The following is a 26,297-nucleotide window of genomic DNA, read 5'->3' as shown; positions in this document are numbered from 1 at the left end:
GAATGTTAATCACCTCTGGTATTTTTAATTGACTTTTCTGAGATCTAGAGAATGAAGCCATATTGTATTCTTGAACTAAGCCACACTGTGTATATGCAGTATATACACTATGCTGAATTAAGTTACGGATATAATTCTGTAAAAGTGTTTGATACACAAGTTCTCCAGCCAGCCTTGATGCTTATTACCTGCAGCGTGGTGAAGGTGACTCCGGAAACTCAGCCTGCCTGGGGTAGGAGCCCTGGCTGTATAACTTGAAATCTGCATGTCCTTAGGCAAGTTAATGAGACACCCTGTGCGTTAGTTTCCTCAAATGTAAAAATGGGGATAATACCTACCTCCTAAAGTTGATGAAAAACGGAGGCAATATGTGTATAAAGATAGACAGACATGACAGCCTTTCTCAACCAAGGCTCCTCATCTGAAACACAGAAAATTATTACCATTATCGTTATTTTACCTTTCCAACAGCTGAATACAGAAAATTATTTGAGTAACACTTTTCTCAATTCTCCTAAAGATGGTAAATAGAAGAAAATGTGTTATATATACAGTAGATGAAGGAGGGCTTGTCTCGAGGAACCCAGGCTGACAAAGGCTGCAACACAGGAAGCACGCTATAGATCTGGCTGTTGCTGTTATTGTCTGTACTATGAGTGGGATTTTCTGGCTAGCCCTTCATTCACATTTACAACTTTCTGCCTATGAAGTTTTGGAAATCTAGTTGATTTGGCCCTGGACCTGTGACTCAGGACAAGTCACCTAATTCTCAGTCTTTCATCTGAAAAGGGGACTGTTAACATTTGCTTAGCTGACTACACCTGAGATGGTGTAAATTCTGGTACTTTTACAAGCTCAGAATGAGCATGCAGCTGGAAGGGAAAGTTGTCGTCATGGTTTTTAAGCAGGAAGAAAGGCGGTTAAAGAGAAGGTGATGGTGCTCATCTGTTGTCAGACTTCAAGCAGGTATCAGTGGGTTATCCTGAAGAGGGGAAGAGGAGGTCACTATACACTCCACCTAGAGCATGTTAGTCCCAGGTTATACTTTTCAGTCACATCTGCAACCTTTTAGTTTTAGCAGCAGTTAAGAACTGGGTGCTTATTTATTTCAAATATCTTCCTTTTCCTTCCAAACCTTAACTAGCACTTTTCGAAGAACTTCAGAGCTTGGATATTTTCTTGGCTGAACTCTACAAGTAAGTTTTCTAAAAATTTCTTTCCTAAAAACTTCTTCAGGAATCACTTAGGTATAAAAAATGTTCTTTCCCGGCCGGTAATCCAAGCTATGTGGGAGGCTGAGGCAGGAGAATCGCTTGAACTGGGGAGGTGGAGGTTGCAGTGAGCCGAGATTGCACCATTGCACTCCAGCCTGGGCGACAAGAGTGAAACTCCATCTCCAAAAAAATGTTCTTTCCAGGCCAGGCGCGGTGGCTCACGCCTGTAATCCCAGCATTTTGGGAGGCCAAGGCAGGCAGGTCAGTTGAGGCCAGAAGTTTGAGACCAGTCTGGCCAACATGGCAAAACCCCGTCTCTACCAGATATACAAAAATTAGCTGAGTGTGGTGGCACATGCCTGTAATTCCAGCTAACTATTAGGGTGACTGAGGCAGGAGAATCGCTTGAAGCTGGGAGGCAGAGGTTGCAGTGAGCCAAAATCACACCCCTGCACTCCAGCCTGAGTGACAGAGTGAGATTGTCTTAAAGAAAAAAAAAGCTCTTCCCAGAGATTTTCACCAAGTTTTTCTTTCATCTTTAGGCACCTTGACAGCAGTAGCAATGAGCGTCCAGACATTAGTTCCATCCAGAGACGTATTAAGGTATCCAAATGGGATTTGGGAGAAAACTTGGGAAATAAGTTTAAATGATTTTTTCACGTTTCTGATTTTTACAGAGACTGGCATTCAACTACTGCTCAATAAATATTTGTTGAATGAGCCAAGAATCAATCTTGTTCTTTGTTTTAGAAAGTAACTCATGACATGGACATGTGCTATGGGATGATGGGAAGCCTGTTTCGCAGTGGCTCCCGGCAGACCCTTTTTGCCAGTCAAGTGATGCGTTACGCTGACCTCTATGCAGCATCTTTCATCAACCTGCTGTATTACCCATTCAGCTACCTCTTCAGGGCTGCCCATGTCTTGGTGAGTTAAGGCTATAATTGACAACCAAGATGTACTCTTAAGTCCAGGGTCAGCAGCCAGCTTTGTGAGATGGCACAGGAGATAGTTTGAACATTTCTTTCTGATGTACAGAGCCCAGGGGCAGGTTATATGGTTGCATAAGAAGGGGTCTTTGAGAAAGTAGAACCAATATTGGAAGTTACGGAGTATAACTTTACTCTCTCAAGTCTACTCTATTAAAAGCTATATGTGGGCCAGGCATGGCGGCTCATGCCTGTAACCCCAGCGCTTTGGAGGCTGATGTGGGAGGACTGATAGAGCCCAGGAAGTCGAGGCTGCAGTGGGCTTTGATTGCTCCACTGTACTCCAACCTTGGTGACAGCAAGAGACCCTGTCTCAAGAAAAAGAAAACGTGGTTTTTACGTTCCTATATTCTGATCTGTTTCAGGACTATTTTGTTTTTGCTGTAAAGTAGAAGATAAACTGTCCTCTCCATCTTTTCTAGTTTCTGGCTGCAGTAGACAATATGGGCACCATTTTGAGGGGCAGGGAGAGAGGAAGACAGGCAACTATAAGTAGTTCTATGAAGATAAGTCTATATTGACTTGTCCTGTGGTCCATTATAGATGTAACTGCATGGCCACATAACAGAGGAGAGGGGTTAGGATTTGGGCAGTAGCTACTTTGTTCTGCCTGCTCTCTGAGCCTCTAGCTTTTTTCTGTCTAGATGCCTCATGAATCAACGGTGGAGCACACACACGTAGATATCAATGAGATGGAGTCTCCTCTTGCCACCCGGAACCGCACATCAGTGGATTTCAAAGACACTGACTACAAGCGGCACCAGCTGACACGGTCAATTAGTGAGATTAAACCTCCCAACCTCTTCCCACTGGCCCCCCAGGAAATTACACACTGCCATGATGAAGATGATGATGAAGAGGAGGAGGAGGAGGAAGAATAAGGAGGAAAACCAAAACCCTGAGCACCCATTAAACAAGTCCTGGCAGGACTCGCAGGAACAAACGATGTCCCTGTTAGGGTTCTACTGGGTGGGGAGGGAGGGGGCTCCATGAAAGTACATCTGAAAAGTTTCTGAAGATTTTATTCTTATCATAGATACTTGTTTTGGTTTTGTGTATCTGTACTCTTTGCAGATGGTCCAAAATTGTAATGGAGTCTGTATTAGAAGAAAATAAGGGTAAAATCAGGCTGAACTGCATGTATATGGCTCCATTGTGGCTTGTGACACTTTTTAAAAAATCATCCATATGTCAGTGTATCTGGATACACGAGGAAAAGGAGAAGAGTCTCAGAGTGGAACAGAGTGGGAAGAGGTGATCTGTAATGTTACAAATTGTGCTATTACTCCAAGATCCAACTTTTTCAGTGCATTACATGGTATTGTATAACAGTGGAGAAATGTATTATTTCCATGATCAAATGTAGTCTCTGTTAAGGTTTCAAGTTTCCTTTTATAAGCCTTTAAGTCATCCTCAGTGACTCTGGTAAGGCTGCTTCTCTGTCACTGGCTTTGCACAGAAGTATTCTCTACTTGCTTTATTCTCTCTATTTTGAGGGAAAAGACAGTATCCTTATTACCTTTTTTGTTTTTTGTTTAATAGCACAAATGCTTATTATTTGTTATCCAAAAACAATCTTTTTCTTATCTGTGCTAAATCTATAGAAAGAATTTAGCTGCAAGCGGACAAAGGAACAAGCCCCCAGAAAAGAGAAGAACTCCCTTTTTATACTACAGAACATTCATTAGTGTGGGCTATATAGCTGTGGCTCATGCTACCCAAATCCAGATTTCTTTATCCTCTAGAGTTGATTGCTGTATATTGAAGTTGAACATCAGAGGATGGGAAGAGGGCTCTGTAAGCCAGAACCTTACTAAAGTAGAGGGCACAATCAGCGTGAATAAATTCACTTCAGAATCCCAAGTTGAGGCCGGGCGCGGTGGCTCACGCCTGTAATCCCAGCACTTCGGGAGGCCGAGGCGGGTGGATCACCTGAGGTTGGGAGTTTGAGACCAGCCTGACCAACATGGAGAAACCCCATGTCTACTAAAAATACAAAATTAGCCGGGCATGGTGGCGCATGCCTGTAATCCCAGCTACTCAGGTGGCTGAGGCAGGAGAATCACTTGAACCCAGGAGGTGGAGGTTGTGGTGAGCCAAGATCACACCATTGTACTCCAGCCTGGGCAACAAGAGCGAAACTCCATCTCAAAAAAATAAATAAAAATCCCAATCCCAAGTCGAAATCACTTCTTGTTTTAAACAAGAATGAATTATTACTGTGTATGTTAGGGTATTAAAACTGTGTCACCAGTACGGTGAAAGTTGTTTCAACATTTTAAACAGTGGTTATAGACTCTTTAACCATCATATATTTGCTTCCATTCTTGTCATTGGTCAATAGGGGAGGGTGGATTAGCTGCTCCAGAATTCAATAAAGTGTAATATTTCTAATGGTGACTTTGACCTATTCTGTAGCACAACTGTAATAGCTGTTGGTCTTCAAGTGGGTTTAGATTTGGTGTAGTGACGTCAGTTTGATATTCTCTTCTTTTAAAGGAAATATATTTAAGAATTGCTATATTCTAACATGATTATATTCATGGTGCTTCATAGGCCTCACAATTTTTTCACAGAAAGATTTTTGGAATAGGACTGTAAAGTAAGGCTTTTAAAAAAATCATTTTATAAGGGAACACAGCCTGGTAACTTAGTCAAGGATATACTGTCTCACTACTTTGGATATATATGGCTTCAGATTAAGTCATACAAGAAACATACATTCTAAATGGTATCCATTGGGAATATATGCCCCTTTAAAAGAATCAGGTCAGAAATGCAATAACAATTAGACTGTTGTCCATGTTAGGAGAATGTGTGGTCATCCTAGTTACTAATTATTCTCATTCAAGATGGAGATGTTGCCCAGTTTAACATAGTCTTAAGTTTTTTTTTGTTTTTTTTTTGTTTTTTTTTTTTTTGAGACGGAGTCTCGCTCTGTCGCCGGGGCTGGAGCGCAGTGGCCGGATCTCAGCTCACTGCAAGCTCCGCCTCCCGGGTTTACGCCATTCTCCTGCCTCAGCCTCCTGTGTAGCTGGGACTACAGGCGCCCGCCACCTCGCCCGGCTAGTTTTTTGTATTTTTTTTTTAGTAGAGACGGGGTTTCACCGTGTTAGCCAGGATGGTCTCGATCTCCTGACCTCGTGATCCGCCCGTCTCGGCCTCCCAAAGTGCTGGGATTACAGGCTTGAGCCACCGCGCCCGGCCAAGTTTTCTTAAACCCAAATAATTTATGAGTAGCTTATTACATCTACAGAGCTACCTTATTATAGTAGTACATTTACATATTGTCCCTTTTAGAGCAAGCACCACATGATTGCTTTCCTTTAATTTACCACTTTTTGTATTGCATCCATATAAGAGTGTCTTACTAGCCAGATGATTCCATGGCAAATGATTCTCTGGGTCCAAAGATCAGAAAGTGAAAAGCACACAGCTGGAATAAGCAAGAACTCCACTGCTAGTCACAGCTCTCCGTAGGACCACCAAAACGTATGATTAAAGAGCTCTAGGATTCCATAAGACCCGGAGCAAAATGGTGCCTCTCTGTATATTATTCTTAAGAGTGTGCTGGGAAGTCAATGGTCCATGGGTAGGCAGGGCAGCTGTAATTGGGCTTTTTAAAACAAATTACGAGTTTCTCTCTGTTGCCAGTAGTTAAGGAAGCCGAACTTAAAAGGTATAGTTTTTTCCTTTAAAAAAAAAAACCTGAGGCGTTTTACACCATGAGAAGACCATTCTGCCATCTCTTTTGAGAATTTTTTCCCAGGCATTTTGAAAACACTATTTACAGGCATTGTAGAACACCAGGCAACCCCTTCTTGAGTGCTAGACTGAACTTCCAACCTTACAGCATGTACTAACAGGGACCCTAGCGTCCCCAGCAGTTGGTCAGTGGTACAGCAGACCCAGGCCCTGCTGGGTTTCCTTGGGGAGAGGAATTGCCCAGTACATTCATTCATCTCTGCAAAGATAGGCAGTGAAAACTCTGATGGTGTACTTCAGAAAAGTTGGTCACAGCCAAGAAAGTTTAGTGTTCTACTTAGACCTAAGATTCTTCTCTTGCTATAAGCATACCTCTGCTGAGACCTAAAATAAGGCAAACCCTTCAAGCTATCCTTTCTAAGATACTTTTAGAAGTGGTTTTTAATAGAACTACAAATCCTTAAGTCACGTTAACATTGTTAAGAAACCACTTTAAAAAGCCACATGCAGTTGCATGTCAGATCTAAAAGTATTTTGTCCATGTTTAGGTATTTCTAAATCAGATGTATTTACTTAAGAAATACTTTGTCAACAACTTTAAAGCCCAGCGATTTTTCCAAGGCTGCCTGGTCATTTTAAAATAAATACTCTGCTTATTCACCACAAATAGCCTGAGACAAACAACTGCATATTTAAGTCTGTATTAGGGTAGGAACCTTATCCACATTCCATGTTATGGAAACTATTTAATCTCTCTTTGATGGTGGGAAAAATGGTAACTATGATCTAGCTATTGCCATACAGTTAATGCTCCAATTCCTCACTGGGCTTAGTAGTTTAGGGCTCAGATACTTATGTTTCTCATGACGATCTTTAGTGGTGATCAGGAAATTCAGTTTTTCTTAAAGTTTTTCCTCAAATGGAACAATTTCAAATGATACACAACTTTTGGGAGGCCCTGAGAATGAAATCTCTACCATGGAGCCACCAGAGCAACCCTGAAGATAAAAGAAAAACATGCACTACCGCCAAGGAGCAGGGACGACCACAGGCACAGGCAACCAGAAAGCAGAAACAGGTGACTTCCAGAAACCCACACTGCCCGTCACGCACCTCCCCTAACAGGAATGCAGCACACCACACAGTTCTCGCACTGCTAGGTATCTGGAAACAGCAGAAAGCGAGTCCTTTAAACAGGCAGCACGTTCATTTATAGAATGAGTAAAAAGCTCTTCTGTTCTTTACCCTGGATTTCTCAACCATTTTTCCCTGTCCTCAGACACAGTGTCTTCATCCCAAGGCCACAACAGTCTGATTGGTTCCAACAAAGGTGTGTGATCTCAAAAATAGAATATATACAGAAGTTTCTCTGTAGAGCTTTAACACAAAAAAAGTACTCCCCATTGAACACACATTTCCTCTCAAACTTGCTGACTGTTTACTGTGAGGCTGAGGAATCTGTTTTCCAATTTAAAACACAATGACGAGTTTTGGATCTGGTCCCCTTGTTTCTTCACACAAAATAACTAGGTACAAATACGTCCCCAGATGTTCTGGTCTCCCACAGAGCTCTTCCCAAAGCCATGTCTGGCCAGGGGAGTAGACAAGGCCTGAGATAAACCCTCCCACACAAATTGGAGACCAAGCAGCTGAGCACACATTTTCCCACGAAAGGCAGCAACAGTCCTTCCACGTCTCACAAGTTCTTGAGATACTTGGAAAGAGGATTTGCCAAGCAAACCTTCCCCACACTGAAAAATGTTTCTTCAATGTCCAGTCTTTGAGAGGGTGTTCTCACCAGAGGTCATCTTTGACCTGAGGGTGTGGGTATTTTGAACAACCCCCTGACCTCAAGTCAGTGACTTCGGAGAATTGCAGTAGGAAAGCTGGCCCAATCTAAAAATTCCTGTCACGTGTTGGCCTCCTGTTTGAACACTGCACAGTCACTAATACCCTGACAGGAAAAGCACTTCAGGGAAGGCGGGCAACTAATTCTCCCTTAGAAACAGGCACCCTCAGTCCTCAGTCATCCACTAGGGGAGATGGCATGCCAGCAGAGTCAGAGAAAAGGGCCCTAGAATCATCCCTTTGTTCTGGGACTGCTTGAAAATAGCACAGATATGAGGCCCTTGGAGGGAAAATGACAAAACCACCATACAAAGAAAGCAAAAGAGTTTATTAGCCATCTAACAGAATTCAACTTTTTGGCTTTAATAAAGAATCATCTCTTTATTAAATTACCTTCAAAAAGTATAAAATAAGTTCCTAGAAATCAACTCCAGGCTATAAAAAGGTCAGTTTTTACCACTTTCTCTGCAAGACTCTGATCAATATTTGTTTCCTCGTGAATTGCTGAGTTGAAAAACGGTTCTAGGGAGCACAATTTTTGTGCAGTAGAAACCCTGGGGTACATCACAATGAAGTTTAGAAATGAGCAGATATGTGCACACTGTGAGGATGCAAGGGGGGAATTTTAGGCAAATCTCATCTTGACAGCAGGAAAAATTGCCTCCATTTTCCTTGGAGCATTTCCTGATTTGAGCTAAGGGCTCATCTAGACCAAGTGAGTAAAACAGGAAAAACCAACCAAGGCAGCAGGCTGGGAGTGAATGTGCTACCGTGACTTCTTTCCCTAGCTCTGCTGCCCCTTTCTGCCCTGCTTCTAAGGAAAGCAAGCAGGGTCCGAAGCTGGCATTTCACTGGGCTATATTCAGGTAGTTGGGTGATGCCTGGGGAGATGGGAGTGGTAAGTTAGGTCAGGCAGCATCTCAGAGCCAACTCTGTCAGCAGTTCTTCCCTGAAATGTCTCCATCCACAGGACAAGTGTAAGTAAAAGACTGCAAATGCCACAGTTAAATAAATTCAGTGGGGACTATAAATGGACCAGTCAAGAGGCTAAATTATCAGAGCACGATCCTCTTTGGAATGTAAAATAGAGACTAAGAGTAGAGAGAAAAAAAGGGATTCCAAAAAGATGTGGTTTAGGAATGGATCACAGAGGGTCCCTGAAGCTCCACCATATGTTCTTCAGGGACTGGTCACATGTGAGTGAGGACGTTAAGAAGAAACAGAAGACAAAGTGGTGATGGAAAAGAATGTGTATCATACACACCGATTACTGGGGAATGCAGGATGTCCACTGAATCCTGAAGACCCAGCTGCACACGCCTCGCCACACTCAGGTTGGATGTTTCCACTCGAGAGTGACTATCCATGCCTGCTCTGACCTTCCTCCCAGGCTTAGCATAGCAGAGGAGGCCCTATAAAGCCATCCTTGTCTTTAAGAGCCAAATGAGAGGCCTGAATGAGGCCTTTGGTCTTACCTAGGAAACACCGGCTTAGCCTAGCTGCACTGTGTGTTGTTATTAGTGACTGAGCAGCCAATGTCTGGGGCAATTTGACTGGATACTCTGAATGTTCTTATGTAGAGAGTAACTGATGGAAGACAGATTATAATCCTTGCAAAGGAGGACACCTTCCCCCTAGGATTAGCTGTACCAGGCTATGACTTGGAGGCACAGAACTAGTACCCACTTCTCAAGACTTTACACTGTCCAAAGAAGATGCTCTTCTACGTTGTCATGCTGAGATCCAGTCCCAGCTTTCCCACCAGCAAAGCCAGGCAAGTGGGCAGGTGGTTCAGCCAAGCTGAACACAATGGCATGGTTGGTGTTGCATAGATGAAAGGGAAGAGGGAACACACATCTGCTAGAAGGGTGAACAGAACATCATTTATCTAAATAGAATAGAAATAAACAAAAACCTTGTAAAACAATCACAAAATTTACAAATAAATTGGTACAAAATAAATAGGAGAGACTGTACATCTACAACATCATTTGAATTATAAAATGCATTCATTATGACAATCAGCTCATTAATCCTATACATGTCATTTGTGCTTATTTGGGTTTATGTACACAGCTCTGAATACTGTGTTCAGAAAACGAAAACTTCACTGCTCAAATGCATGACCTGTACACTATGATACAGTGAATAAAGGCTGAGGAGGATGGAAGTCAGACACAAAGCAGGGTCTTACTTGAGGGCCAAGTCATTGTTGGCACTGGGCCTCAAAACCAAGAAAAGGCATATTAAGAGCCCAGATGGGCAGGCAGTTTCCATTATCCAGAAAGATGGATTATGCAATTCAAGGTAAGTAGAAGAAACCATTATCATTGTGGGGCCAGGCAAGTGACCTGCCTTGGGAGGAAGGAGGCCATGGACTCACAGCTGTACTGTAGCCTACATAGGGGAAGAGAGCCTGTCACCAATAAACCACCTCGGAAATAGTTCATGGAGGTACTTGAGAGGCCCTGCCCACAAGGTCGGAGACCTGCCTCCATCCTCATCCAAAACACTTGTCATCAGGAATACAGGTGGGCCCAACTAAAGGGGCTGGGGATGCTAGGGCCAACATAAAGGCAGCAACCTGTTTATAAAAAACAGCACTACCCTCTCACCCGCCTTAAAGGACAGCAGAACCCTAGGATCCATGGATGAGGAAGCTTCAAGACAGATCTTGTCCTAGTCACAGATGAAGTACTAACAGGCATATGTACATAATAAATAATATAAAATAAAGCATATACATTTGTGGGTTTAAAGGACTCAAGAAACAAAAAAATTGGTAACTTCACCTTCACAGTAGACTTCAGACTTGGGGAGTAATGAATCAGAAGCGAGGCTGGGGCTCTCTGGGGAATGAGAATCCTAAGACCTTATTCTTCCCAACTTTGCTCGCTCTGAAGCCTGAGCCTCCAACAAAAAGGGCAGGCACCCAAGCCCCACCAGGCCCATTGGATAGTTCTCTTCAGGGTGAATCTGCAGCGGAATCTGGCCCCCCAAAGAATTGCATCCTAAAAGTGAATCCATGTGGATCAGATGTGGGTACATGCCAGAAGGCATCCTTCCAAGCGACGCAAGACAATGCTCCCAGTCATTCTCATTTGTTCATGGTCCCAATGGGCATTAAAACCTGAAAACCTTGTGTACTCAAGACTTTCTTACAGTATGTATTGGATCTGTGTACATAAAAACCTCGGCATACAAACACCTGGAACTTCATTCTCTTGCAGCTAGAACCTTTGTTTCCTTGCTGTTTGAAGTTCAACCTGGTATTTCCCATCAATAGATACTTAAAACAATTCTAGTAGAGATGATGTCAGTGGCTCTAGCATACAGACAGAACATGCTTACTTGAGCTCAGGTCTGAGAAGCAAAGAAGGTCCCCTGCCTAGGATGGTGGGAGGAAAGCTGCTCCCTGCTCTATGCAGTTGCTGTGAACTGCCGTCTCCTCTTTGCGTCCGTAGGGTTGACCAGGGACTCTGGAATATGAATCTCCAGATAGGAAAGAAGGTAGCAAAAGGGAAACGGGCAAGTAAACCGTGATTGCAGACAGAAAGCTTGCAAGTGCTAGAGGAGGAAGGCCGGCTTGTCACAGCCTTGCTGAGTAATAGCAGCAAGCTATTGGTGCACCACTCACCCCTCAAATGGAGGCAAATGAACCTCAACTTAGAAGTCTCTGAACATCTCTCTCCTATTAACCAACCTGAACACCTAAGAAATAGGAAAAGATAAAAGATTTGCAAATGACCCTGAGGTATAAAACTCAACTGAGAAGTTGCTCATTGATAAATTACATCAGAAAAATTTCTGAATCCCCAAATCACTTTCCTATTCAAACCCCCATATCCCTACTAATTCTGGGTTAACCTACACCTCACCCAGATACCCTTGATGGACAGAAGCACCACTAGTCTAGAGCCCAGAATGGAACTACATGGCCCAGGACAAGAGCCAGTTTCCTCAGTAAAGAAGTAAGCAATGGTACCTCAGAGGCCTCTCAGACCCTAACCTGCCAGCTCAGTCTTGTATTTCTCCTCAACTCTTTGCAAAGAAAAGCCCATTCTGGGCTCAAAACCAGAGGGGAGTTTTTCCCATGCCACCAGGGAGCTCGGGTCATGTAATGCAGTGTGGAAAGCCAGCCCTCCCTGGCCTGCTCTTGCTTGGAGCCCCAGAGAACAAGGTGAGCACCTTCATGTGCCAGCCAGGTGAGTCATCGGCCTAGATCACCCCTGGGGAACAACAGGGACAAGCCTGGTTGCCCAGGAGCCCTCACCTTCCTGGGCCTAGGGAAGGCGAGGATGGCTACAGATCCCCGGCTGGCTTTCAGATGACAGAGGGGTTGTGTTTTCACTAGGCAGGACACAGGCTTGATCAGCCAGGGCCTACACAGGTCTGCTCAACCCGAAGACAGAATTTGAGGGCAGAAGTTCATGGTTCCTGCTTAGCTCAAATTCCTATTGCTCCATTTCCTAGGGAAAATGTATTTCTATTTGTATCTACCATTATTTTCCTAGGCTTGGAAAAGCTGGTCCTTTAGTATACAGTGCTGAGGACAGCACAGGTAAATATACTCACAGTTATTGTTCCATATTAGTGTGGAGCTCTGCATTCAACATCTGCATTGTTCCTTGAAGTCACATTAGAAGATGGTAAGCTGCCCCATTCCCTCCCACTTGGGGATGCCAACCGCTTCAACATGGCATTTAACTCCCTGCAGGGAGTGAGGTGAGGAGGGAAGAAAGAACAGAGTTCAATGTACCCTTTCAAGTTCAAAATATGTAAGAACCAAGATTTAAGCTAGTTGATTAGCACCCCAATATCTGTGTAAGTCTTAAGATTTTGTTTTCCTAAGAGTTTAAATGTATGAGTTTGAATTTGCCTGATGCATATGGGACAAGCAGTGAAGGGAAGGAACCTCCAAGACAGCAGGAGAAAAGCCCTCCTCCTTTACAGAGAAGGCAGAGCGTCCCAGGACCATCTGGATGCTAGGGATTTAGTTCCAGCGGAACCACGGGGCACCAGTGGCTGCTCAGGAGGAGGGGAGGCCCCGTCCCACCCGGAGAGACCCCGTAAAGGAGGGTGAGGCCTCCTGTCAGTATCCAGGGGTCTGCATCTGATCCACTTGACCCACTCCTTTCCACACTTGGAAAGGTCGCAGCCATGGGAGGGCAGTCCAGCAGAGGCGCCGAAAAGCAGCCACGTCGAGACTGCAGCTATCCCCCGTCCTTCTCTGCCGGACCCCACTGGCTTTGTAGAGATGAATGGCAGAGGCCTTCCAAGCCAAAGTCCTTCTCCTGCTGCCCCAGACAAGCAAGAGCCCAGCGTTTCTCCTCCAACCATCCAAAAGTTTGGTTTCCTGAGGGAAAGTGGGGCCTGGAAGAGGAATCTGGTTGCTCAGACATGAGTGTTGTTTGAAGGGTCCTATGCTCTCCCCAGAGATGTTAACCTTCATTCCTGTCAGAGATGTTAACATCTGACAGGATTTTAGATTCCTTTATGTTATCAAATAGTGTGACTAATAGAAGGTAAAGAATAACAGAAAACGAATACGAACTTGGCAGTTAAAATTTCAAACTTTGGGAGCCCCACTGATGAGCCGCTCCTGCCAAGCTCTTTTATAAGAGAATAATTTGCAAGAAGCCATCACGCCGAGCAGGTAAGACAGTATGAAGACGTCTGCTTCTCCCTCAAGTCAGAGGCAGCAGCTGGCATCCCCTCTCCTCTTCCCAGACTGTGCTTTAGGATTCATAAAGGAACAGCAGAGCTCTGAAAAGGGCACCAACACACTAGCTCTGATTCCAGAGGCTCTCCCAGTAGCAAGGCATCCCTGAGACAGACTGTGTGGAGAAGCAGATGTGAGCCCGGGCAGGTTGACAGGGCGGAGCTCCTGAGGCCAGAGAAGCCGGGCTAGGCAGGCCTGACTCCCCAGCGCTCAGGGAAGGCCAGCACTGCGCAGGCCCGAAGCGGGGGACAGACACCCTCCCCCAGCATGGGCCAGGCTTCGCTCTGTTGCAGGGACTCCTCATCTTTACACACTCATCACACTGGTGCTGTGCTCAGGGACAGGCATCTTAAGAAACTGACTTTTATATTTGGATGGCTCTGTTTAAAAAAAGGATGCTTAGAGTGGGCTCCCCTCTAAGGTCAAGCTACACAGTGGGGCTTCATCCCACAGGGGCAGGTTGCATGCCAGTAGCAGGCCACTCAGCACCCTCTACACCAAGTGAGATCAGTACTTCCCCCTACTAAGGGGCATGGCACCTTCTGAGGAAGACACTCCAGGACTGACATCCCAGAGGAAATACTAAGCCGGGCATGCACGACACGTGAGGCACCGAACGGCTCACCAGGCTGCCCGCTGCTGTCTGCTCCTCAGCCACGCTCCCTGCCCTGCACACAGCCCAGCCGTGGCTGAACAGACTTCCTACCTGGAGTAGGGAGGAGAATACTGCTGCTTAGCCAAGGCCTCCCTCCGCGCAGTGAGCCTAAACAGAAAACGCTCTCTCCTTTCCTAGTGATGGATGTGGCGAGGACTGATCATCTCGTGTGTACACTGGTCAGTATGATTTCATTTCAGTGTATGAATAGCGCCAACAACCTGCACATATCCCTCAGGCTAACAAAACACAGATAAGCTATAGTTAAGAATTCAGTCACTCAAATACCTCCTGACATAATTTCACTACATGATGAATTTGGTATTAAAATAAGACGGAGACACACATAAAATGGCCACAACACGCATTTGGTTTCTGAATCCCTGTTTGGGGCCAAACTGACCCTGGCTGTACAGGCAGCCTCTCTGGCATGGGCCACATCTGAGGGAGGAGGCAGAGGCCCTCAGGCAGGGGACACAGCCACTCTGCCGGGCCCCATGGGCCCAGGGACAGGGGAGGAGGGACAGTTGGCTCCCTGGGAGGACGAGCAGGGGCTGGCAATCCCCAAAGTTCCCTCCTTTAAAAACACGGGTCTAGAAATGCCTTCCCGGCACACAGTAGAGTGCAGCTAGAAGGTCCGACTCCTTTTCTGTTAACGTATGTCCTAGCGGGAAGGGGAGGAGCTTGCACTCCACATCACGTGTTTACTGAACAGCCCCGTGGAAGATTTCCATTTGGCATCTGTGTAGCAGCATCTTGGGTTAACAAGAGCAAGGACCAGGGAGGTGGGCGGCGACACTCTGTGAGCTTGGGCACTGGGTCAGGGAGGAGGGCTGGCTGGGAGACCCCAGGCTGGAATGACAGGATGAAGTCAACTTGCCTCTTGCCAATGATAAACCATGGGTTTTAAATTCATTAATATTCATTTTGGTGATAAAAATTCCTTAGGGTGGGAGCAAAATCACATTCCCAAGCAAATGTTAAATCTTCCTGAGGGAAAGGGGTACAGTTAAACATTAACTTCTCAAAATACCACTGAGCTCAGAGAGGCGACTGCAGGTCCCTCTGAGGCAGGCTACACCCCACCGTGATGACACACTTGGCAGGCTCTGCAGTAACACGGTCTTCTTCATTCAGCCAGCGAGTTCGACAGTGATGCCCACTGGGGCACAGAGGAAGGGTGCTCCTCCCTGGGAGGGCCAAGGAAGGCTACCGGAGGGGCAAGTCCAGCCTATTAGGGTCACATCATGGGATCACAGCAGAGTTCAGACAGAACAACTTAAAACTCTGCAAAAGACACTTTAAAAACATGATCTCTTGAAAAAATAAATCGCGACAATTTTCAACTTCATGCAAATCGAGGGCAGAGAGCGTGAATAACGATGAAGGGGAGAGCTGAAAAAATAAACATGATTCTATTTGGGCGGAATCAGTTCATCTCCAAAATCTTGAACGCCATGCCCCGGCCGCCAACTTCATATTTCTAGTTTCCATTCCTCCCCTCACCGTCCTCCTCCGCGGCTCCTGGGAAGGGCACAAGGTCTTTGGTCTCAGGATGTTGCAGGGTGCAGCATGGCGGACAAGCTCACACCAGTGAAGTCATGGGCAGACGGGGCCGGGCCCTCGGGAGTGGGTGGGTGCAGGCCTGGGCGGGTGCAGCCAGTGCGGCCTAGATGGCGCCTTCGTTGTGCAGGCTGTGGTTGGCCTTACTGTGCGTCACACAGTTCTGTTCGTTGAGCAGGTTGGCTGTCTCGTCTGGCAACCCGTCATGCAGCTCCGTAAGAGTCAATTCGATTTTAGTGTTTTCACTGTCTGAAGACTGAGGGGTTTTGTCCATCCGGGATGCCATCAAGGCATTTTGGTATTGCTGTCTTGAGATCTGGGGCCAGAAGATGGCACAGAAAACAAACCAAGATAATGCTTATTTTTAGGTTTTCTTATCTCCACATGTTCAATCCCCTGACAGGCCCACAGCAGCCTCTCTAGGAGAAAAATCACACTTGGGTGCAGTGAGCCACTTTTCAAAGGTCAAGTTGACTTTGGTGAACAAGTCAGTTCTTACTGATGTAACCCACTTCCAAATATAGTTTCAAACTTTTAGGGACTAGAAAACAGAAACTGGTTTCCCCCAGCTAAAGCTGGTTTGTTCTCCAAAAGTCATCTTTATTTCAGACCAAGGTAAGTACCCTGACTGCCGGGCAGAAGACAGAGCTGGAGCCTTCGCCGAGACCCTCCCGAGTCTCCTGACCTCAGCCTTCCCAGGGCCAGGCAGGGAGCCACGCACCCAGGAGCTCTTTGAAAAGGGGCTACTCTATTTTCCAGGATCTCTGGCTCCCATTCCCCGAAAGAGCTACATTTCATTTGGCAGCTCATTGGATAGAACCAAGAAGATCAACGTTTTTCTCAACCTGAGGCTTGGGCACAACAGACGAAGACAGGGTTTGTAGTTGAGAATGGAAGGCAGGGCACCACAGAGTGACAAAGGGAGAGCTCCGAGGAGGGCAAAGGGCAAAACAGACAATTTGCCAGGGAAGTTGACACGTAACTGCCAGGTCCAGCCATGCTGCACTCAGGTCTCTCACCTTAACAAACTGCAGATCCGAAAGGGCTCGCACCGAGTAATCGGGGATATAGACTTGGAGGAGCGAAGAATTGAGCTGGTTATTGCTGCTCCCCAGTGTTGGTGTGACGGCGTCAATCCGGTCGCTTCGACTCAGGGAGTCTGAGTGATTCAAGCCACATGGGCGAGGAGGGGACTTATTTTCACCTGGAAAAGGAGGGAAAAATCCAACTGTTTAAGTGAAGTAGATACAGCCAATAAAACCAGCTCTTTATTTTCCAAAATAAAAAATACTAAATGCCACACAAGCCCAGCCAACTGACTCCAGATGTCTCGGCCGCACAGTACGCCAGAGGGTCTCCTACGTATGGCAGACTCGTGGGCTTCCCTGTACCAGCAGATTATGCCCATCTCAGCTGCTTGGCCCTGTGTATGTGACAGACACAATCCTCCCACGTCTCTAACAGCAAAGACCCTGCACTGTGTGCCTTCGTGAGGAACGTTCCTGGGAGCTGTGAGATGCTCAGGTGAGGACGGGCCAAGGCCCAACATGCAGAAGCTGCTTGGTGTCAAACGCAGGCCACAGGAGGACAGCACTTCATTATTTTGCCGGAAGTAAAAACAAGGGACTCTTGAGAATATTAAATCAGTAGGTATTATAAAGGGATCAAAATACTTGTCTGCTCATACCATACCCTCTAGCTGAACCTATTATCTTCATCTCTGACCCCATTAAAATCCCCCATCAGGTAGCCCAAGGATGTCGCAGGAATTTAAGAACACTAGAAGACACCAAACCCAAACCCCTAATGAGTGTTTGCATAAGTTATCTTGGGCGCTATAGTCTTCAGTGAGGTTTTGTAGCATCCCTCCCTTAAAACACAGTGGAAGGCGCTCCAGTCTGGGTGTTGTTGCTCTTAAAGGGAAGTTCACTGTGGCTTCTAATAGAAATGTCATTAAAAAATGCCCCTTCACCAAGGCTTCTTTCACTTTTTACTTTTCTAACCAACTATTGCAGATAGGAACTGCGTGCCCACCCTGGCCAGGTCTTGAATTGCATCCTATCACAGGACTGGAGGGGACCAATTCTCCCATCTGACGCTTGGCTCCTCTTTGCAATGTGTCCCTTGGAGGAGCTGGCCCTTGGCTGCACCTGCCCTTTGGCTATCGGGAAAGTTTGTCATCGCGCCCATCAAAACGTGCCTCCCTAACTTCAAATGATAGCCTCGCTTCCTCTGTGTGGAGCTTTAGTGCCTTTTCTTCCTCTGCTATTCAAAATAGCCCTTAGATAGGTGGAGAGAGCAATGGTCTACTTAAGTCTCTTCTGCAGGATAAATCCTGCAGCTGTTCATCTCACCCCATCGCCGTCTTAAAATAGGACACTCAGAACAAAACATAAGTACTCCAAGAATCTCCGGTGATGAGTTCGCTCTCTCCTAATTTTTTTTTTTTTTTTTTTTTTTTTGAGACAGGGTCTTGCTTTGTCACCCAGGCTGGAATGCAGTAGTGTGATCTTGGCTCACTGTAGCCTCAACCTCCTGGGCTCAGGGGATTCTCCTGCCTCAGCCTCCTGAGCAGCTGGGACTATAAGTGTGTGCCACCATGCCCAGCTATTTTTTACATTTTTGGTAGAGATGGAGTTTTGCCATGTTGCCCAGCCTGGTCTTGAACTCCTGAGCTCAAGTGATCTGGCTGCCTCAGCCTCCCAAAGTGCTGGGATTATAGGCGTGAGCCACCGCGCCCACTTTCTCCTAAAATTTTTGTATCTTAACTCTCCCTCCAATTGTCAATTTATGAACTAATTTTCCATTGTTAGACAAATTAAATTCAGAGTGGCAGTTCCCCTTGTTTCCATTTCTACGAGAACAAGGCAAATTAACAATTTATCAGACTTTTATATTTAGCAGAATGGATCTTTGAATAGGTGACCCAATTTTGCTAAGTTTCAGATTCTTTATCTGTAAAATGTGGACCTTTTTTTTTTTTGAGAGAGTCTTGCTCTTGTCACCCAGGCTGGAGTGCAGTGGTGCAATCTTGGCTCACTGCAACCTCCGCCTCCCAGGTTCAAGTGATTCTCTTGCCTCAGCCTCCCGAGCAGCTGGGATTACAGGCGTGTACCACCACGCCCAGTTAATTTTTGTATTTTTAGTAGAGACAAGGTTTCACTGTGTTGACCAAGCTGGTCTTGAACTCCTGACCTCAGGTGATCCACCACCCCTCAGCCTCCCAAAGTGCTGGGATTATAGGCGTGAGTGCCGTGCCCAGCCCTGGTACCCATTTTATAAGGTCTGACAAGGGTTAAAAATAAGATAATGTACAAAGTGCTTGTCTGACATCAGTAGAGTAGGTACCCCGTAAGTGAGCCCAGTTGGCATTTTCTATTCTTTCTTGTCAGCTTCCTCTCGGACCTTGCCACCATGCGCCCACCCCATGACCAAGCCTTTGCACATGCAGTGACTTCACGCAGGGTGACAGATTAGTCCGTTTTTTTGAAACGAGATCCTACTGTATCCCTGTGCTTTGGCCACCTATCTCATCACCATTTCTACAGACGCCTTCAAAACAGTTTGTGTTAACATTTGAAGGCTATAAAAACAAAACATTTCAACGTACTTTGCTTGTCTGAGGTCTCCTGCAGTACTTTTGAGTCTCCTGTTCTCTCCTGAGGAGGATTTTAGGGCGATTTCTCTGATCTTCCAAAGCATCTAGACTCAGTCTGCTTCCTCTCACCCCACTGCCCTCTGTTTGTGTGAGTAGATCCTCTCCTTTGCCAAGAGCCTGCTGCCTGGCTCCATGGCCACCCTCTGGAGGAGCAGGCCCTGCCTTCTGGGTCCCCTTCCACAGCTCGACGGGCGCCAGTGCGAGCAGGGGTGCTGCAACCCTGAGCTTCAGCCCACTGCTCAGAGCCTCAAATGCCATCTTACTTAAAATAGTAATAATAAAGGTCCACATTCTTCATCTGAAGCCCTTGGGGGCCGGAGATGTTTGAATTCTGGAAGGTGATACAGTCTGTACACCCCATGTTACATACACCACCCAGTAATTCTGGGGCGGCCCTCGTCTGCAAACACATTAACTTTTGGTGAGACAGACGAGGATTCACAACAAGTAGAGCGAAAACCGTAGTGACTGACCCCCAGTTCAGGTCAGGTTTTGTGGCCAAATTTATGTTCCAAAGTTTTATGACAGTATAGTAATTATGGAAAAAACTCTGAAGATAAATATAGGAAAGTTGTGTTACCAACTAGGAAATCCCAGCAATTTTAATTAAAGACAGATTAAGCCTTTTCCCTTCTTTTTAATGGCTGGACGTATTAGCTAGGCCCGGCCACCCTCTCCTGCAGGGCAGTCGGCAGCAGTGGGATAGGAATGTGCTGGGTGTTCACTCCAAAACAAAGTCAGGTGGCGGGGAGAAGCAGGGCCGCCTGCCTGGCGGACAGCAGAGGCGCTCACGCTCCGCTCACACAGATGTGGGAAGAACCCAGGAGACAGGAATGTCGTGCACCTGTGTGGATGGGGTATTTTTCTTGCTTACCAAGAAGAGTTTACAGGTCTCAGGCCTTTGGCAAATGGGCTCTATAAAAGCGGCCTCAGGGTTTGAGGCTCTCAGGGCCTCTGCAAACTCCACACACCATGACTTGCTGAGGTCAGAATAAGAACCAAGAACAGTCCCCTACTGCTGACCTGAAAATTCAAGGTCAGCCGCGCGGGCAGGGAGCACTAATAATCCACGCCAGAGCAGCTCTCCCTTTCCATGCTTCGTGGCTACTGTGTGCATGGCGACTTTGCGGTGTTCTGGACTCTCTACCTGCTGTGGCTTATGCTTTCCTGGAGAGCTCGCTATAAAGTTACAGAACCTTAGAGCTTTAGTGCTCCAAGGAACACGAAAACAGCCTGTCCAGGTAAAGGGAGCAGACCCAGCCAGCCAGGCGTGATGGGGGGCAGGGGAGGCAATCGGGAGAATTACGGAAAGGAAGCATGCAGAATTACCTGGAGAACCTGCTGCTAACAACTCTGTTCTGCTGACAACAAAGGTACGAGACAGGGACAAAGGAACTGAAAAATGGAGAAAAACAGGGTGAGATCACATCAAAAGGCAAGAAAAGAGATCTCTGTAATCAAGGGACAGGAGGGGATACTTGTTCTACCAATACAATATGCGCATTCAGTTGCAGAAATGCAAGTCGGTATGGTATAGAAACAAAACAGCACACACTGCTTTCCAGGAAGAGAATACAGGAGGCCAAGACCAGGAGAAATCCTACCCATGGGCTTGTTACTAACCACGAAATCTCTTAAGCCAATAATAACTAATTGGGGTTGATAGCTCAAAAGGTGCGACTCTTAAGGGCTTAAATCACCAGTAGCTGCGCAAAAGGGAGCTCAATTAGTCAACTCCCTAAGAACCTGACCCAAACTGCTGGTGCCTACACCCCAATACTCACTCACTGCACAGCCTACAGCTTCTCATATGTGCAACTTTAGCTCATTTTAATTTTGACCTGAAGCTCTGAATTGTTAGGAATGCTTTCAAATCTCAAAATAGAGGAAAGTAAGTAAAGAACGCATACACAGATTTCCTGGGAATGCAGACCAGAGTCAGCCTCATCACCGCTTCTCACCACCCCATCAGACTGAAAAGTCTCAGAACATGAAATGTTGAGCAGGAATCATGCCTCTGGGGCAGGCAGTTCTTAAGAACTGATTATTGCAGGCTTTCCCCAGACGGCGAACATCAATAAACAGAAACTTTACCTTGAGATGTCTACTAACTGTGCTTCTCAATGAATATACAAAATCCCAAATCTTAGCATAAAGTTAAGTAAAATACTAGGCTTTGGAATAGATAAGATGCCATTAATGAAATTCCCCCCACTTTTTTATTTTGAGATGGAGTCTCACTCTGTCACCGGGGCTGGAGTAAAGTGGCATGCTCTGGGCTCACTGCAACCTCCACCTCCCAGGCTCAAGCGATTCTCCTGCCTCAGCCTCCCGGGTAGCTGGGACTACAGGCATGTGCCACCACGCCTGGCTAATTTCTGTATTTTTAGTAGAGATGGGGTTTCACCACGTTGGCCAGGCTGGTCTCGAACTCCTGACCTCAAGTGATTTCCCCTTCCTTCTTAGCAGTTCCAGACTCAGAGGGCTGCTCACCACATCCTCTTCTGAATGAGACTTGTCCTTCCATTACAGTTCAACAGAAACTGGGCTGATATTTATGTTTCAGAACCAGTAATTGGTAGAAATGTACAACCCACTCCTAGTTTCTTTTCAAAGTCATCTTATAAATCTGGTTCTGCTCACCTGGGGCTAATTTGAGATCAGCTGCCAAAACTCGTCACAGTCATGGCACCTTTCTGCTATACCCACATTTCCCCTCGTGTTTTCAAGGGGAAAAGGCACTTGTGTGAGGATCACTGCATCCTAGTCTTCTAATAATCACATGAGCTGGTATCATTATATCCTCTTAAGGCGGAGACCAAGAGCCTCGCTCAACATCACACGACCTGCCTGTGATGTAGCTGAAGCTACAACCCAGGTCTTCTCATGCCTAGGTAAGAGCTACCCCATCTCTGTCACTAAGCAGTGAAAACGAAGGTCACCTTCAAGTTTACGACAGAAACCTACTCATTAAGTAGGGTCAGACAGGCCTATGTTCACAATGCGTATGGGTGTTGGTCAGCAGTTGACAGTGGGAACACTGTGCCCCCAGGACTCAAACACCTGCAACAGGATAGTGAGAAGGGGTGTTTGGGACAGAGGAAGTTTAGAAATGCGATAGAATTCTTGACGTCTCAGTGACTTTCTAACCAAAACATCTTTGGGTTCCTCAGACTATTGGGTAGAGCAGTCGATGAAGACCACCGTCACAAAAACTTCCCTTTGAAGCCTGGCTTTCAGGAATTCTTTTAAAATGGGTTATTTTTAGGTTTGAGGTTTGTAAATGAGGTTTCCTAAAACTACACATCATTTGGTGTTTTTGCCACAAGGTGGCACTCCAGCACCTCTGTCGACCTGCCCGACCTGTTCGGGCTGCCTAAGGTGTTAATAGCAAGCGTGTGCACTCTGCCAAGCAGCGCCATCCCCAGCGGCCAGCAAGCCACCAGGTATCTATGTTCATGTCTGAGGGAACATCTGGCTGGCTGGCATCTTGGAATCTTGTGCTCAGAGAACTTAGTCAATCCCATGGCCACTCACCCTTAACTGGCTGACTCAACTGGCCAGTTCTCCAGACAAGAGCTGGCCACCACAGGCAGTCAGTATATAGGAACAACCTCATTCGTCCTCAGAAACATGCAAATTAAGACCTCCCAAATTGCTAACATTTAACAGACTCAACAATATCAAGTGCTGGATACAGAGCAACCGGAATTCACACAGCACAGGTTGGGGGTAAGCGGGTACATCAGAGCTGAATCCAGAGGCACACCCTCTGACCTGTAGTGCCAGTCCCAGGTGCACACCCAGCAGAAATGGACAAACACATTCACCCAAAGACATGTACAAGAATGTTCAAAGCCACATATTCATAGTAGCCCCAGACAGGACTACCCCAATGTCTATCAGCAATGAAAGGACACGTGCACTGCTGTGTATTCATATAGTGGCATACTAGACACGGCAAGAGGAAATAAGAGTGTGATCACATACAGCAACAGAGGTGACGTGACAAGCATGACACTGAGAGAAAGGAGCCAGCCTCTGTGTAACACACACAGTGTCTCCATTTATGCAAACTTCAAAAGCAGGCAAAATTAGGCTGAGAAGTCAAGACAGCTGTTACTCTGGGGGACCAGTGACTAAAAGGGAGTGCGATGGGAGTTCTGTAAGGCTGGTAACGTCCTGTCTCTTGATCTGGGTGCCGCTTTACACATGTGTTCAGTTTGTGAGAATTCATGGAGGTGTGTATACTTAGGATTTGTGCAGATTTTCTGCATGTATGATATACTTCAAAAAAATGTTCAAAAAGGAAATGAATGGGTCAGCTGGCAGACAGAGAAAGATGACAGGAGAGGGGCCTTACTTCCTAACGTGTGGCCCTGCCCTATGCGGCTGAGAACCAAACGTACCTGGAGAGGCTGTCAGGGCCATCACGCCGTAGTATGAGAAGGCACTCGCTTCAAACTTCATACCTTCTTTCCCAGCTTCCACTTCCACTTTCCCCTGTGGAGAGAAAAGGCAGGTATTTTCAGTCCAGCTGCAAGAGCCTATTGGCACACTCTGTACAATATTTGGTCCTTCCTTAGATTTTTGTCGAATTTCCTTTCCCAACACTATTGAGGGAGTAAAGCTTCAGCTCAACTTTCCCACTGGGAGGAGGGGTCTCATTCGTTTTAAATATGAAAACTGGATTTGGCTGATTGTGCAGAGGTGACAGTGTAAATGTGATGTTTATTTTTAAAATAATTTTTATATTAAAAACTTAAAATACAATGTTCTTTGTGGAGATAGATCTGTGTTACCTAGGCTGGTTTTGAATTCTTGAGCTCCAGTAATCCTGTCTCACTTCTCAGCCTCCCAAAGTGCTCCCCAAGGGATTACAGGCGTGAGCCACTGTGCCTGGCCTGTAATGTTTACTTTCTGTGAGTCCACTTAGTATCTTCCCAATATCTGTAGTTCTTGGATTCTTCAGGCCTCCAGCTATGAAAAGACGGCACATCTTGCTCCATCGGTGGGACCGAGCACCAAGACGATGCTGGGCGATGGCTGTCCAAGGAGCCAGAGCTGGGGCTGAATCAGGGTCAAGGGCCGACATGGTTCGTGGCCATGGAACAGAGAGGAATAACCTGGGTAGAGCCCACTCTCGTCTCACGAGCACGGTGTTCTGACCACTGAACAGACCCTCGCAGGCCGATAACTTGCTGTCTACACTCCTGGAGGCACTTAAGCTCCAGGGGATTTTTCTCCTGTCTTGGAAAAGCACTTTGAAGAAAGTCTCCTTCCGTTAAAACAAAGTTCCCCTCTCCTCCCCCTAAGATTTTCCCTTTTCTTCACTTTCGCTAACTTGTCTACAACTTCTCGTTTACCTTGATGAGTTCTTTTGGGACAGAGTGTCTTATTCATCCCTGGAACTCTAGGGTCCACTATAATCCCTGCATGGTAGGTGTTCACTGTGTTTTCTGGGCTACTGAAATGCTCTCATAAGTCAGTTTCACTTTTAGATTTTCAGGCTAAGGGTCAGAAATGCTCTTGTTCCCATTACTACAACTGTGTGAGGCATCCTTTACAATGGGTGAACAAAAATTAAGATGCCATGTATTGAAAAGGAATTGTGCTAACACATCAGTGTTTTATGAATTCATTTAATGCGCACAACTCAACGCAGTAGACAAATCACTCCCCTCCCACAAATCAAGGGAGGGGGGATCAGCAAGATTTAGTAAAGAACAAGCTCTTCATCAGGGTGCTAGGAGGCTGGGAGCAGTGGTTCATACCCATAATCTCAGCACTCTGGGAGACCGAGACGGGCAGATTGCTTGAGCCCAGGAGTTCAATATCAGCCTGGGCAACACAGCAAGACCCCATCTCTACAAAAAATACAAAAATTAGCCAGGTATGGTGGCGTGCACCTGTAGTCTCAGCTACTTGGGAGGATTACTTGAACCTGTGAGGCAGTGAGCCGTGATTGTGCCACTGCACTCCAGCACAGGCCACAGAATGAGACCCTATCTCAAAAAAAAAAAAAAAAAAAAAAGATGCCATGCCACCTGATGCAAACTATTATTTTATATTAAGTTTCCAATTACGAAAGCTCTTTCTTGGGCCATTTCTTCAGAAGATGAACTACTGCCTTTCAGGTTTTCATGTTCAACAGAAATGACAGTTCACCAGTCCCTAGCCAATTATCTTGCTGTATAAACTTATAACTCTACCCATGATATAAAAATCCACCTGCAAATGGGCAGGTAATGAAAACCCTCCCCACACGGGCAGGGCCCTACAGGTGACACTGTGGAGTCGGAGATGACAGCTGTCATCCCCCACAGGCTGACCATGCAGCAGGGACAGGTGAGCACATGAGAAGCAATGGCCCACAACATGGCACACAAGAGCTCAGCATGAGGAAAAAGACATTGGGAACAGAAGCTCCCAGAAAAATCTTACTTCTTGTTCTTACATAAAGACAAATCACACACAGGAAGGAAAAGCCGTGGATGACCAAGAGAAGGGGACAGCACGGGGGAAGCCCAGGGCAGCAGCAGCGGCCGGCCAGGCTCTGGATTTGCAGGGAGGAGTGAGGGCAGGTCTGGAAGGCAGCTGGGTGAGCAGATCCCCAGGCGATGGGCTGGCGTGGTTGGGTCCTGGGTGGAGGAACAGAGTTTGCTTCTGCGAGGGTGGCGGCCACAGGGCTGAGGAGGGACTGCAGTAGAGAAGCTCTTGATAAGGGATTCAGAGAAGCCATCAGGGACACAGGAGTATAGGAACCAGAGGCCCATCGGGAGGGGCTGAGGAACACGGACACCATGAGTGGGAGAAAGAAGGTCTAGAGAGAGGTCAGGGCTGGAGACATGGACCTGAGACAGGAAAAGGACTGAAGCGTGGCCCACAACTGAGAGCAGGAGGGAAAACTGAAACCGTAACAGGACCACGGCAGAGCCTGACA

The 26,297-nt window shown here is 46.3% G+C and overlaps 2 protein-coding genes across 24 annotated transcripts in view; one reads left to right on the top strand and one right to left on the bottom strand.

The window, feature by feature from the left end:
- NT5C2 (5'-nucleotidase, cytosolic II) overlaps nt 1-4,597 on the top strand; it is a 195,152-nt gene extending 190,555 nt beyond the window's left edge. For all 17 annotated transcript variants that reach the window (XM_045362218.3, XM_065520166.2, XM_005566334.5 and 14 more), the window contains 4 exons: nt 1,145-1,196; nt 1,757-1,817; nt 1,965-2,141; nt 2,848-4,597. In XM_045362218.3, coding sequence (XP_045218153.1) covers nt 1,145-1,196; nt 1,757-1,817; nt 1,965-2,141; nt 2,848-3,084 — 527 coding nt within the window. In that variant the 3' untranslated portion in view covers nt 3,085-4,597. The remainder of the gene's footprint in view (nt 1-1,144; nt 1,197-1,756; nt 1,818-1,964; nt 2,142-2,847) is intronic.
- A 5,020-nt stretch (nt 4,598-9,617) lies between these two features.
- Nucleotides 9,618-26,297, bottom strand: part of CNNM2 (cyclin and CBS domain divalent metal cation transport mediator 2) — a 170,927-nt gene continuing 154,247 nt past the window's right edge. For 3 of the 7 annotated variants that reach the window (XR_012418176.1, XR_012418175.1, XR_012418173.1), the window contains 4 exons: nt 23,764-23,857; nt 20,684-20,749; nt 16,716-16,900; nt 14,501-16,012 (listed from right to left, as the gene is read on the bottom strand). Coding sequence is in view for 2 of the 7 variants with exons in the window: in XM_005566327.5 (XP_005566384.1) it covers nt 15,803-16,012; nt 16,716-16,900; nt 20,684-20,749; nt 23,764-23,857 (555 nt within the window). In the remaining 5 variants the exon portion in view is untranslated. Of the gene's footprint in view, nt 16,013-16,715; nt 16,901-20,683; nt 20,750-23,763; nt 23,858-26,297 lie in introns of all 7 variants that reach the window. The other 4 variants (XR_012418177.1, XR_012418174.1, XM_005566327.5 and 1 more) reach the window with 3 other exon arrangements.

The sequence above is a fragment of the Macaca fascicularis genome, chromosome 9, assembly GCF_037993035.2.
Source record: "Macaca fascicularis isolate 582-1 chromosome 9, T2T-MFA8v1.1".
NCBI lineage: Eukaryota > Metazoa > Chordata > Mammalia > Primates > Cercopithecidae > Macaca > Macaca fascicularis.
Note: the sequence above shows the minus strand (reverse complement) of the source record. Positions and strands in the feature narration are given on the sequence as shown.